The 12,860-nt window shown below is 37.7% G+C and overlaps 1 protein-coding gene across 2 annotated transcripts in view; it reads left to right on the plus strand.

Annotated features, from left to right (window-relative positions):
* Positions 1-12,860, plus strand: part of LOC130914348 (intermembrane lipid transfer protein VPS13B-like) — a 625,421-nt gene that overhangs the window by 368,672 nt on the left and 243,889 nt on the right. For both annotated transcript variants that reach the window (XM_057833447.1, XM_057833446.1), the window contains exons 33-34: positions 8,930-9,056; positions 9,580-9,723. In XM_057833447.1, coding sequence (XP_057689430.1) covers positions 8,930-9,056; positions 9,580-9,723 — 271 coding nt within the window. The remainder of the gene's footprint in view (positions 1-8,929; positions 9,057-9,579; positions 9,724-12,860) is intronic.

A 12,860-nucleotide genomic window follows, 5' to 3' on the forward strand; every position in this document is an offset into this window, starting at 1 on the left:
CAAATCTGACCAGGACAACCACTTATCAAAGAAAAAGGGTGAATCTTGAGCTTTAGTTGTCTTGCATAAACACACAAAATTGCACCGCTTGGAATGCAATACAGATTTGATGGGTGTGACCAGAGGTAGGTAGAGTAGCCAAAATTTTTGCTCAGGAGTAGCATTACTTCAAAATTATATTAGATAAGTAAATGTAGTCATGCAAATAAAAAAAATAAAAAATAAAGCACAAATTAAAAAAAAAAAAAAAAAAAAAAAAAAAAAAAACTGATTAACTGATTATAATCTCTGAATTTGTTTTCCTTTTTCTTAAAACAATAGTATATTTTGTTTTCTCAGCACAACGTTATCTGTATGAGCTGACATTATACTGGACAGTAACCTCTTACCTGACCATATTAGGCCCGAAAAATACACAAAAACCAACAGATTCTGACTAGAAAAAATATACAGAAATGAAACATCACTCATCCAAAGTCCACAAGTGCCCTCTAGTGGAGAAAACATTTCCTACCATGAAATTAAAACTGTGAGAGTGGTCAAAATATGTGCTTTCGAATAATGTTGACGACAGCGCTTTATGTGAAATAGTTTATTTTTGAAAGATTCCACATGACTGACTAGGGCAGTGTGATCATAGGACTTCTGACTGCAAGCTAGCGTCGTCATGTGACTGTATTGTTGTTTTTGATTGGTATAATGGAGTCATGTGATTATTGTAGGGACTACTTGTGTAACTGGTAGAGCCACTGTAGGCATCTCTGGCCAAAATCCAGTAAAATCTAATGCAATGGCGCTGGAAGTAGGGTGCTGCAGCACTCCCTGGTGTTGGGGAGAAAAAAACATTAGGGGAGATTGTTTTTTTGTTGTTGTTGTTGTTGTTAAAAATAAATCAATAAATAAAACATTGAAGCAATAGCATATTTATCTTTGGGGATTAAATATTTTTGTTAAAAAAAATTTTTTTAATAACATGGTCACCATCTGACCCCTTGCATTCTACCTTTTCACGTTGTGTCAGGTGCTATTGGAACAGAAAAGTTAACTGTTGACAGAGGAAAACGAATTAGCAATTTTTTTCTTTACAAAACTTCAATTAAAGGTAAAAAATAAAGATGGTTTTGATAGTTTATAATGTACCCAGCAAGAAAAAGTTAGCTGCAGAATTAGACAGTGGAGAACAAATAGCTTGCTTTGTAGCCATATTACTGTTTGTTGTTGCTGTTGAACTGCCGCTAAGCAGAGCGCTGTTGGATATTCGTGTGCAATTTAATTGAGTGTTATGAAAAGTGAGTGTTAAACTGAGGCCATGTCTATACATAGCATGGTATTTGGCAAAATGAAGAACTTTTTCTACGGTTTGCCCTATCATCTACATGCACATTTAAATGAGGGTTCGTAAAACCTCCTTCAGAAGTGAAGATTTGCGAATTCTGCATTTCTGGTGCAATCATGTGGACACTGATAACCGAAGATTTAACTGTGGAAACGTCACTAACCACGACACCCTTTGTCCCGACGTCAAACATGGTTTACATTTGGAGTAAATTAGACAGGTGTTTTTTTTGCTTTCATTTATTTACAAACTCTTGCAGTGCCTCATATTAAAGAACACACAAGTAGGATGGCTGTATCATGGACAATTATTTTTCGTGTATTGTTCTGAATGTACTTAAAAATGAATGAATGCGGTTGGCTGTGGAAGTTTTTTTAATCTTTTTTTTTTTTTCTACAAAGTTGCTTGTTTGCACGTAATTATATTTTCCTGACGTCTTATGGCAGGATCCTCGGTTTTTTAAAAAAACCCTGCTAGGTGTAGACATGGCCTGAGGCTTATTGGACCTTAGTTTTCAAATGTGTTTGTGCATCTACCTGCGGGGACTTACATTATAATACACGAGCACTTTTATTTCCAATACAAAAACAATGGGACGCTGTCTTTGTAGTAGCCTAGTAGTAGTGCGTAAACTATCCAGCATGCATTTGTACTGCCATTGTGCTTGCCCTGGATGAATAGAAAACACAAGCATGACAAATTTGGACCAAAACAGCTTTTTTTTGGATGGGAAAAACCAAATAAGATCCTCAGCACCCCCTGCTGTGAGTGACTTCCAGCGCCTCTGATCTAATATGTAAAATAAAGGGGGAAAATGTCACGACACTAGTGTAACCCAAATTAGCGAGGAAGTGTAGCTTTTCTTCACAAATCTACGCAAATAAAAGTAAAAAGTATGGTGTGGCAAAACTACTCTTAGAAATATTTTTTTAATCCAAAGTTTCCTCAAATAAATGTAACAGAGTAAATGTTACTACACACCTCTGGGCTTCCCAAAGTTCTCACTTTCCTCTTGTTTTCCACAATGATACCCTCACACTGCCTCCTGTTTTGGAGACTACGCATGTCCTCTCAACAACGTTTTGGGTTCACTGGAGTTCCAGTAGTTTTGGATCAGCAGTGGCCTCAGTCAGTTTCCTGAGGTTTTGTGAGGAAATTCCAGCGCCATGGATCCATTGACAGGATCTGTCCTCATCCCAGTCTGTAGTTGCTGGATAGGAAAGACCCTTTGTCAAAGCTGTGTGAACTCTCCATCTCTCAGCTTGTCAAACCTGTCTCATTTTGCACATGCCACTGATATTGCTGCTGTTTAGTTTTGCTCAAAATAAAAGCCACACTTCCCATGTATTGTTTCCACTACATCCACCTTAAGGTGTATGGACGCACACACACGGCTCAATGTCAGAGGCCCCCATATATCATTGGTAAACTGAGCCCTATGAGTCTTTGCTTTTCTGGTGAATGATAGCACCTGTCCCATGCAACAAGACACTCATTGTTTCAATCTTTGTCTGAGAAGAGATTAGCTAACACCAATTGCCCTCATAGATCATTTCACCTCTGAATTAAACCTCTTGCACTCTACTGTATATTCAAAGAAATGTGTCAGAAAATAATAGCTTGAGGGCAGTAGTAATGCACATTTGTATTGGAGAAGTGAAAATGATAGTGTTTCTGGTTTAATGCTGTACTCCAGCCCACCTAGAAACACGGCTTTTTATAATCCAGGCCAACTATAAATATTGTAAGCCATACATCACGATTGTTTTAATAGCAGCAGATGTGGCAATTAACACCAACTTATAAAGCTGGCTTGTATATTTGCTTTACTGCTAACAAATGTTCCCACAAATATGACATGATTGTCGGAATCCACATTAGTGAAATGAAAAAAGTTGATGTGAGAAGGTCTCTGTTTGATCCCATTTATATAATTAAAACGTTGTTCCCAGTTGGGACTTGTCAAATAATGTCTCTAACCATATTTCTGCTGCCAGTTAAAATGTGTTTAAATATTGTACTCATCCAACTATTAAATCCACCAAAAAGAAAAATAAATCCAGTATAGTTGGAGTTTAACTTTTTGTCCATCTTAATAAAACATACCAATTCACATGTATGGAATTGTTTGCGCGATAACAATGGTTTAAATGTGAATACCCTCACCACCAGCTTAATTTATTTTATTGTCCTTTTGAATTACAATAAATTTGGCCTTAACAAATATGATGATTACATATGACATTCCATTTTACTTTGCAAATAAATTTAACTGTTCAGAATGAGACAGTAATCATCGCTAATATTTCTCTCTCATATGATTTAATTGGGCAGGGGTTAGCAATTGTTCCATTCCTTTTTTTTTCCTAATTCTGTAATTTGGATGTAATGCAGGGTTAGACGATAAGTGAAAGTCAGTTATTGATCCCAATAATCATGGAAAAAAAACAATTTGCTTGAATAACATTTATTTTTTGGGGGGTAGATTTAATGAAAAGTGCAGAAAAACGGTGCAGTAACATGAATGTATTGCAAATCATCCTATTCAGATTCCATAGATGGGTAGTAACTAGAGGTGGGAGTCTTTGGGCACCTAACGATTCAATTACGATTAAGATTCAGAGGCTACGATTCGATTATAAATCGATTATTGATGAAACCCACCAACCCCCCAAGCCATTAGCTGCTTTTAATGTTTTGTATATTAGTTACAAAAATTGTACAAAAAGCCTTTCAGGCTTAAATAAACGACTATTTCAGTATCAAGTTCAAAACAGTAAATAAAATACTCAAGTCCCCATTCTGTATCAGCAGCTCTGAATTACATTCAATTAATTTACTGTTGTGAATCAACCGTTAAAGTTGTTAGAATTGCTCCCGATATTCCATAATTTCCCTTCTGTCTACTTTCGACATGTGAAAGTTTTAAAACTGTTTTAAAGATAGATTCAAGTTAAGATTTTGCCGATTTAGGAGTATTTTAGACAAAAAGTTAATCAGGTACGCTTGGAAGGTTCGCTACAACAGTCTTCTAGGGAAGTCTCCTACTTTAAGATGACGGCTGTTTAGTAACGCCAGCAAGTCTGTCATTTCGCATCTAGTTTTCTGTACATGTGCTGCCAATGCTGTCGAGTCTGTCATCTAGTTAATACATATGATATATATTTTCTACCGTAGCATTATTTGGACGTAGTTTGGAGCGGCTGTCGGCAGCAGTCAAGTATTATAGTTTTTTTATCTAGCGGCATGAGTTGAGCCAGAGCCGTGAGTTTAGCATTGTCATTACCCGGGTAATGACAAGCATGATGTTTACTCTCGGGACGCAATGTGGTCCGTTCCTCATTGCGTCCCCAAGACGACGCTGACTGTGTTTTAGTTCCGCTTTACTTGACATATGTCTATAATCGGAATTTGGATGTTTGTGAATCGTTCTCGAATCACGAATAATCTAAGAATCGGACATTTTGCATACTTCTAGTAGTAACGCGTTACATGTACTCTGTTACATTTATTTGAATAACTTTTGGAGAAAAATGTACTTCTCAGTGTAGTTTTACTAAGCTATACTTTTTACTTGGGTAGATTTGAGAAGGCTACGCAAGAGTTGTTACATTTTTCCTCTTAGTCTACATATTAGATTTTTTTTTTGCCAGTGATGCCGAGAGTAGTCTGGTGTATTACCGGGGTAGCTCTAGCGATTTCACCAATGAGACGCCGCAACAATAAACACATGACTCTATTATTACCAATCAGACGCAAGCTTTGGGTTCCATCTTCACGCCAGCCTGTTCAATCATGTGGTGTCTTTAAAGCACCATAAAAAATGAAGTACTTGACATAGAGCGCTGCCCTCAACATGACTCGAAAGCGTGGATTTTAACCTTTCTGTTTTTATTTGGCATCGATTGACCACGGAAGAACAAGCTATGATCCTTTTAATTTCCAAAAAGTTGTTATGAAGAAACAATTCAAACTCAATGCTCTTTGGACGAATAATGCTTCATTTATGTTTTTTTTTTTTTTTTTCTCTCTCATCGGAATTCAATGATTTTTTTTTTTTTTTTTTTTTCCTTTTGTATTTCTTTGGCTTAATGTGGTTATGTAATGGGTTATCATGCAGTACCATTATAAAAATAGTCCATATAGTGAACTTTGTGCTCAGGAAAAAAAACATTGTTTAACCCTTAAAGGCCTGCTATATGAAGCAATTGCTCAAATATTTATAACCCTGTTTTTTTCTCTCTCATGGAACCTACATATCCATGAGTTGACTTGCATCCATTATTTTTTTTTAGGAAAGATATTTCAAAATTCTGGATTCGTCTCAAAATGATTTCTAATTGAAATAATTATTTCTAAATGAATTCTAAGTGCATCAAATGTGATACATTTGGCAATAAAGAGTTTTTAAAAAATCCAACAAAAATGCAAGCAGTTACTCACAATGTTATTCATTTCTTGAGTATTCTTTTCACCAAATACTTTTTTTTTCTTGTGCTTGAGTACATTTTTTGGACGACTACTTTTAACTTTTATTCAAGTAATATTTTTTTGAAGTAACGCTACTCCTAATTGGGTAAAATTTTGGGCTACTCTACCCACCTCTGTCCAATTCTATAAATACTTCAGTATAGCCAGGTCTCCGTCCATCTCCTCCTCAGTTGGCAGATTTATGCGTAATGAAAGTCAGAGATGACAATGGCAATTATGCCTAACGATTTTCAAATTAGACAGTCATTATGACGATTTTTTTTATCTCCGTAGTCACGCTGATGAATTATTATGCTATGTTCATTTGATAGGTTTCATACTCGTTAACCTTTCTCTAACTTACTTGTCTGCATGTGTGGGCATCGATTTGCACACCTCACGTTAAACCTCGTTTTTTGTCTCATCGTAGCCGAGCCAATTCCAGCGGTCTCACCACTGGGTTCGAACTTTCTTTCGCTTTTCTTTTCATAGTGCATGTCGCTTTCCCTCAACTCCTCTGGTGACTTTCTCTTTCTTGAGTGGTCTTTTTTTCCCCAGTGGTTGGCAGGGGGCTGGTGGTTTCAGAAACATGCCGTCTTGTAGTATAATGTTAAGTGGGTACTGAGATACAATCAATCAGCTGCAGTGATCAGGTTCTGTGCATTCACGCAGGAGCGAGTGAGCGGATGAGGTGTGTTTACTCGCCATGGCTGGCTGCACAGACTGGAAGGTTGTCTTTGACTGGGATAGCATAGCGTCATCAAAACACAGAACGACTAGAAATTGACGTGAAATAGTCCAGAATTGTTCTCATTTACTAAAATTAGTGCTGTCAAATTTATCGCGTTAACGGGCGGTAATTAATTATTTTAATTAATCACGTCAAAATGTTTGATGCTTTTAACGAACGCGCACAATGACCTGCTCATGCATTGCCTCAGACAGATTATAATGACGCCGTAATTTGCACATTGAGAGCTAAGAGGCAGAGTAAGGCGAGTGGACACAGGCGTTCATTGGACTGCACCGTTTATTGGCATAAGCTTCGGAAACTCCTTCGCAACAAACATAAGTATCATTTAGTGAAAGCACAACAAAAATAATATTCCTATCGCTCAAAAAAAAAATGTTCACAAAAAGAAAAGCGCTTCAATCTGTATGAATGAGGCCTTATTCTCACACAGTTAAACAACAATGCAAAGGAGAACTGGCATTCCCAATCAAAATAGCTATGCAAAATACACATAAAACTCAGACGTTGTGAAGCCAGTACTCAAATGACCGTGAAGTACTGGATGGGCCAGTACACAGGAAACTACGGCGTCAGTCGAGGGACAAAACACACTCATTCCCTTGGTTTCTATGTAATTTAAAATTCGCCATTGACACCTTGTGGTGTATTTCAATCACTACCGTACGTAGTTAAAGACACTGTGGAAGAACGGCAGGGAGCCCGTGTGACGTCACCGCTCGGGCGACGTCAACAATGGCGAGCTACTAGTTTATTCTTTGATTGAAAATTTGACAAATTTTATTAAAATGAAAATATGAAGAGGGGTTTTAATATAAAATTACTATAACTTGTACTAACATTTATATTTTATTTTATTTGATCTATATCGGTGGCTTTCTTTAACAGAAAAAATGTTAATAATTTTAATGCCTTCTTGTTGATTTATTTGTTGTAATAAACAAATACTGTACTAATGTACAGTATGTTGAATGTATATATCTGTCTTGTGTCTTATCTTTCCATTCCAACAATAATTTACAGAAAAATATGGCATATTTTAGACATTGTTTGAATTGCAATTAATTACGATTAATTAATTTTTAAGCTGTGATTAACTCGATTAAAAATTTTAATCGTTTGACAGCCCTAACTAAAATATGTTATTAGAAACGCATAAAATATTGGCATTGATTGAAAAATCTATAATATTTAGTGCATGTTTTAATCTAAGGAGGGTGTTTTATGCTCGCAATGGAGGCTCAGGGTGATGCCGTACTGTAGATTGTCACTGTCACAAGACGAGACGTCCAACACATGCGCACATTGGTTAAAAGTGGCGTGTTATTGTGTTTTTATTGAGTCATTTTATTTCCTTTTCATTGCCTCAAAATAATTTTTGCATGTGTTACCATCATACTTTAAGCATTGTGTTTTCTTGTGGTAGCTTTAAAGCAAATTGTTGATCTGTTGACCACATTAGTCACGTAGCATATTTCATTTGATATTACTACGTTCAAGTATTTTCTTAAGGCATCTTTAGTATTTTTTGTCTGCATGCATCTCTACAAAACAAGCTGAAAGTGCAAGGTAGTATTTTGGGTGTCAGATTCACTTCTTGTAGGACGTTTCGCCTGTGTAGCACATTTTGGCAGAACAGTTTTGTTTTTCTTACTCTCGTCTCGTCTTATCCCGTCTTTCCTGTTCATTTTGCTTTTGCTGCTTGTTTAGTGTAATATCGAGAGTGCTGTCATGCTTATTCATGTTCCTCTCGGGTTCAAATTGAAAGGGGTTGAAGAGATGACATGTTTATGTCGCTAGAGTCGTACTCTGGAAGCCCGGCAGCGTAACCATGTGATGTTACCGCCCTGCGACGTCAACAACAATGGCGACCTACTAGTTAACTAATTTTACAAATTTCATAAAAACGAAAACATCAAGAGGGGTTTCAATCTCAAATGATTTTAACTCATGATAACGTTTATCTTTTAAAAACTACAAGCCTTTCTATCCGTGGATACCTTTAAAAGTATGTCCGGGCCACCGGACATGCATTTATGTTGTCAACCCCTGTAATGCCTACTACACGTCCCAAAAAAGATGGAACAAGGTAAACAAAAAAGTAGGCACATTAAAGAATGCCTCAAAAAACACAAATTTGGCAAATTCCATAAGTAAACAGGTTAAAAAATGAGTGTATAAAACGACAATTCACAAAAGTTTCCGTTGTTCACAAGCAAAGGTGCAGTGAGGTTCACCACTTAATAAACAAGTGCGTGAGCAAAAAGTTTAACAGTTTAAAAATGTTGCAATTACAAGGAATATGTGGATTTTTCTTTTATTACTGGTGTGTATACGTATTTTACACTTAACTATTGTCTATTATTGTATAGTATCAGGAGGCACCAGGAGCGTCGGGCCATTCTGACCCCCATTGTGACTGACTTCTCTGTCCGAGTGACCGCTGCTCCCGCCATCATCTTCAGCAAGAATCTCTCCCTTGATACTGGCCAAGCAGAGGTCAGTGCAACGAACTCAGCCTGTGCAGTGTCAAGCATCTTTATAGTTCACATCATGGCAATTTAGATTTTTGGTCACTAGTGGGACCTAATTATCCTTTGACCTTAACTTTCTGGGGACTGGAAACTTGTTTCTTGATTTTACAGACATGTCTGATGTACAGTATTAACTCTTAAAAATGCAGTAAATCCCTCAGTAGGAATCCCACTGGCAGGAAAACCACGTAATGGAGGCTTCTGACCCACAGAGTTCAATCCTCTGCTTGTACAGCTGATGTTTTTTGGCACGGCTCGCTCCAACTTCCTGCCACTTCGATGCCTACTCTTTCCACGCTAACATGCCCCATGACAATGCGTAACAACTACAGACATACTGTATACACACATATACAGGACGTGCAAAATATGACATGCACATCTTTCAAGCATTCGGATGTCAAAAACAAATTGTATTTGAACTAATGAATTTGCTCCTATTCTGCTTTAACAATGATTTGCTATTTGAATCTGCCTTTCCTTTGTAGGACTTAGTGGTGTGTGGCCATTCCCTTGAAGTTAATGTGACCAGCAGTCTGGATTTTTACCTAAGTGTTGCTCAGGTGCACCTCCTTCAACAGCTTGTCAGAGACAACTTGGGCGGCATGGAAACTCCTCTGCAAGGCACGGAGGTACAGACCAGTAGAGTGCTGTTGTTGCATTTCCCCATCCTAAGTTGGCAAAAATGTTTTACTTTTGTTTTGTTGACACTGTTAACGTTATAGTTTTTAATATGAAAATGCTGCTGCAAAATAATACATACATATTTGACACCCAATATGTTATATAAACTTCAACTTTCACTGACCTCTGTCAAGGTTTAAACTGTCATGAATGTTTTTTGCTATATTTTCCCCAAGCTCACGCCTATGCTGGGGTGCATCCAGCGCATTTAAATATTTACTCAGCACACAGTGGTTCTCTAATGTGGCTTTAGTTTACTGCGTTGCACTCAGCTGCAGCTTTCAGAGCCTTTTCCTATTGTTTACAGGACAGGGAGCTTCCAGGCGCCATTTGCCCAGTCTGACCGCTCAATAAAACCTGCTAATGGAACACAATATAAAAATATTTACCAGCTGTGGTGAGGATGAGAGTCATACGAAAGAGCAACGGGTAGAGAAAAGAGGTGTTGGTGCAAAGTAATGTTAAGAAGTGAGTTGACAGACATGGAGTAATTCCCATTCTCCACCTAGAGTTCTTTTCTAATTCTTGCAGCAGTGTGAATTTTCCCCAAGATGCCATTAGCCCTCTCTGGGGAAAATAAGTTATTTAGAAAAAAAAAAAAAAAAATCTAGTTAAAACAATCATCGACCATTTGCAAATCCCATTTGTTCTTTAGACAGATAGGCCTATAGAAGTGCTAGGTTTACATCTGCTCCTGATTTGGTCTAGAAAGCCTCACCTTTGACTGGGAATGATGCATGGCTTGATTCTGCTTAGGGGCAGCTAATGGCTGGAAGAAGGTTCATCTAGGTTCAAGGCAGGATGAGTAAAATCAACAACTACATTGGAGGGGGGGTTCCAAAACATTACATTGGATAGTAGTTATCCGTTCCCTAACACCTAAAACACACAGAATTTGTTGCCTGCAGTTGGTGTCATTGTAATGCAGGGTTGTCCACTCTTACATACTGACTGTGTATCTCACACATTTCATGCCAATCTCATGCCCTAAGCCACACCTTACATTTCTCATGCCATGCATCCATCATCGATCGTTTAATCAGGGATGATGCCGCGGGGGCAACGGCTTTAACAGGGAAGCCCAGATTTCCTTCTCCCCAGCCACTTCAATCAACTCCTTTGGTGGGATCCCATGCCTTCCCAGGCAAGCCGAGAGTCATAGTCTTTCCAGCGTGTCCTGGGTTGTCCCTGGGCCTCCTGCCGGTGGGACATGCCCGGAACACCTCTCCAGGGAGGCACCTGAACCAGATGCCCGAGCCACCTCAGCTGGTAGCTGAGTCCTTCCCAGATTACCGAGCTTCTCACCCTAAACATTTCCCATTCCCCCAAAAATATACAATAAATCATTGTCATAATGTAAAAATAAACCGTTCCATTTACATTTTCCTGCAGCCTTCACATTGACATGTAACACGCGTTTCTGCATGGCCCACCATATGACCCTCAAAAATAAAAGCGATACAAGTATTCATCTGCACGTGGAATTTAAAAAATGAACGAGAAGATGATGTTTTCAACAAGCCATGGGCTGCAAAATATTAATATCCTGAAGTCCAAAGTCGAGCCAAATTCCTAGTTTGTGGCACACATGTTGCTGTGTTCATGGAATCGTTTATATCACCAATTGCATCACTAAAGACGGGAGGGGAATGAAAGAATTGGACTGACGAAGAGTGCACGTAGGTGCAGTCGGTGACTTTGCTGGCAAGGTGTGTTATCCAAATAATTATTTTTCTCCCGACTAATCTGACTATCATTACAATTAGTCTAACGATCATTTTACGATTATTTATTCAAAAATTTTTTGTGATTTTTTTTTTTTTTTAAGTTAAAACAAAACAATTTGAAATTTGAAAAAAAAAAAAAAGTCTTGAATCCAAAAATGTGAATTCGAGGCCTTGGAATATCTAAAATTGTCCTAAAAGGTCTTAGGTAATTTTTGAAAGGTTTTGAAAGGGTTAGGTTAGGGTTCAGTTAAGCCTGTCGCAATATGCAATAATTCCATTTATCGCACGGTAAATGAAAATGAAGGCGATAATTTTTCCGCTGCGATTTACCGCCTCGCGTGCACCTGCGTGCGGCTGACGTGCTGTCAAAAGTTCGGCTTCCTTGTTACCAACTACGCAAAATGCATTTTAGTTCTGTTTTTAGTTTAGTGCAGTTTAAGTTTAGTGCAGGTGGAGAAAAAAAAGAAAAGGTGACGCCTACCATTGAAATGAGGATGTGAATGATAGCAAAATATAAGGATGGTGTGTGCATCCATGAACTGGATCGTAAAATGCCGATCTCGGCCAGCGGTTCCCCTCCGTTCGCCAGTCTGTATAAGTTAAGGTGACAGTTCTTATTGTGGTAACATCGCCTAAGAAATCGCCAGCTTCGTTAGGTTTCAAATCATTTATTCCATCAACTCGCCGAGTGTCCACTGCTGTTGACGCCAGGATCGATCAGGTACAGCAAAAAAAGTCCGCCACATTAGAAGCAGATTCGTTACATTATTACAGGTACTGTACTGTATTATTGTTATTATTGCTATTATTATAATATTGTTATTCAGATTTTTATTCATATTTGTTTTGCTCTTTGTAATTGCTATTTGAAATAGTAAAAGCAGTATTTATTTAGGATGTAGTGTGGGTTTTTGGGCTGTGGAACGAATGATTGGAATTATAATGTATTCTTATGGGAAAATCCTGCTCGACATACGACCATTTCGACTTACAAACAAGCTCCTGGAACGTATTAACTCCGTATGTAGAGGTACCACTGTATTACACATGGAACGCCATAGCAGAGGCTATGAGGGGAAACGTTTTAATTTGCCTAGATGCTTAAATTATTAAGTGGAATTTTATTTTTCTTAAAAAACATTTTGTTTCATCTGTGTTTCTGTGCAGTATTAATATTGTTGACTTTTACTTAAAAGAGGCATGGTCTATTGTTTTTAGTTGTGATTTCCTAAAAAGTATTTTTGAATTTAAGAGTAAACATTTATTGCGTTTAAATGGGTGTACATGATCTAATAATATATACTGTATTCTCACAGTGTTATTGTATTTTTAAAAAAAAAAATTTTTTTTAATTGGGG

The sequence above is a fragment of the Corythoichthys intestinalis genome, chromosome 4, assembly GCF_030265065.1.
Source record: "Corythoichthys intestinalis isolate RoL2023-P3 chromosome 4, ASM3026506v1, whole genome shotgun sequence".
Classification (NCBI taxonomy): domain Eukaryota; kingdom Metazoa; phylum Chordata; class Actinopteri; order Syngnathiformes; family Syngnathidae; genus Corythoichthys; species Corythoichthys intestinalis.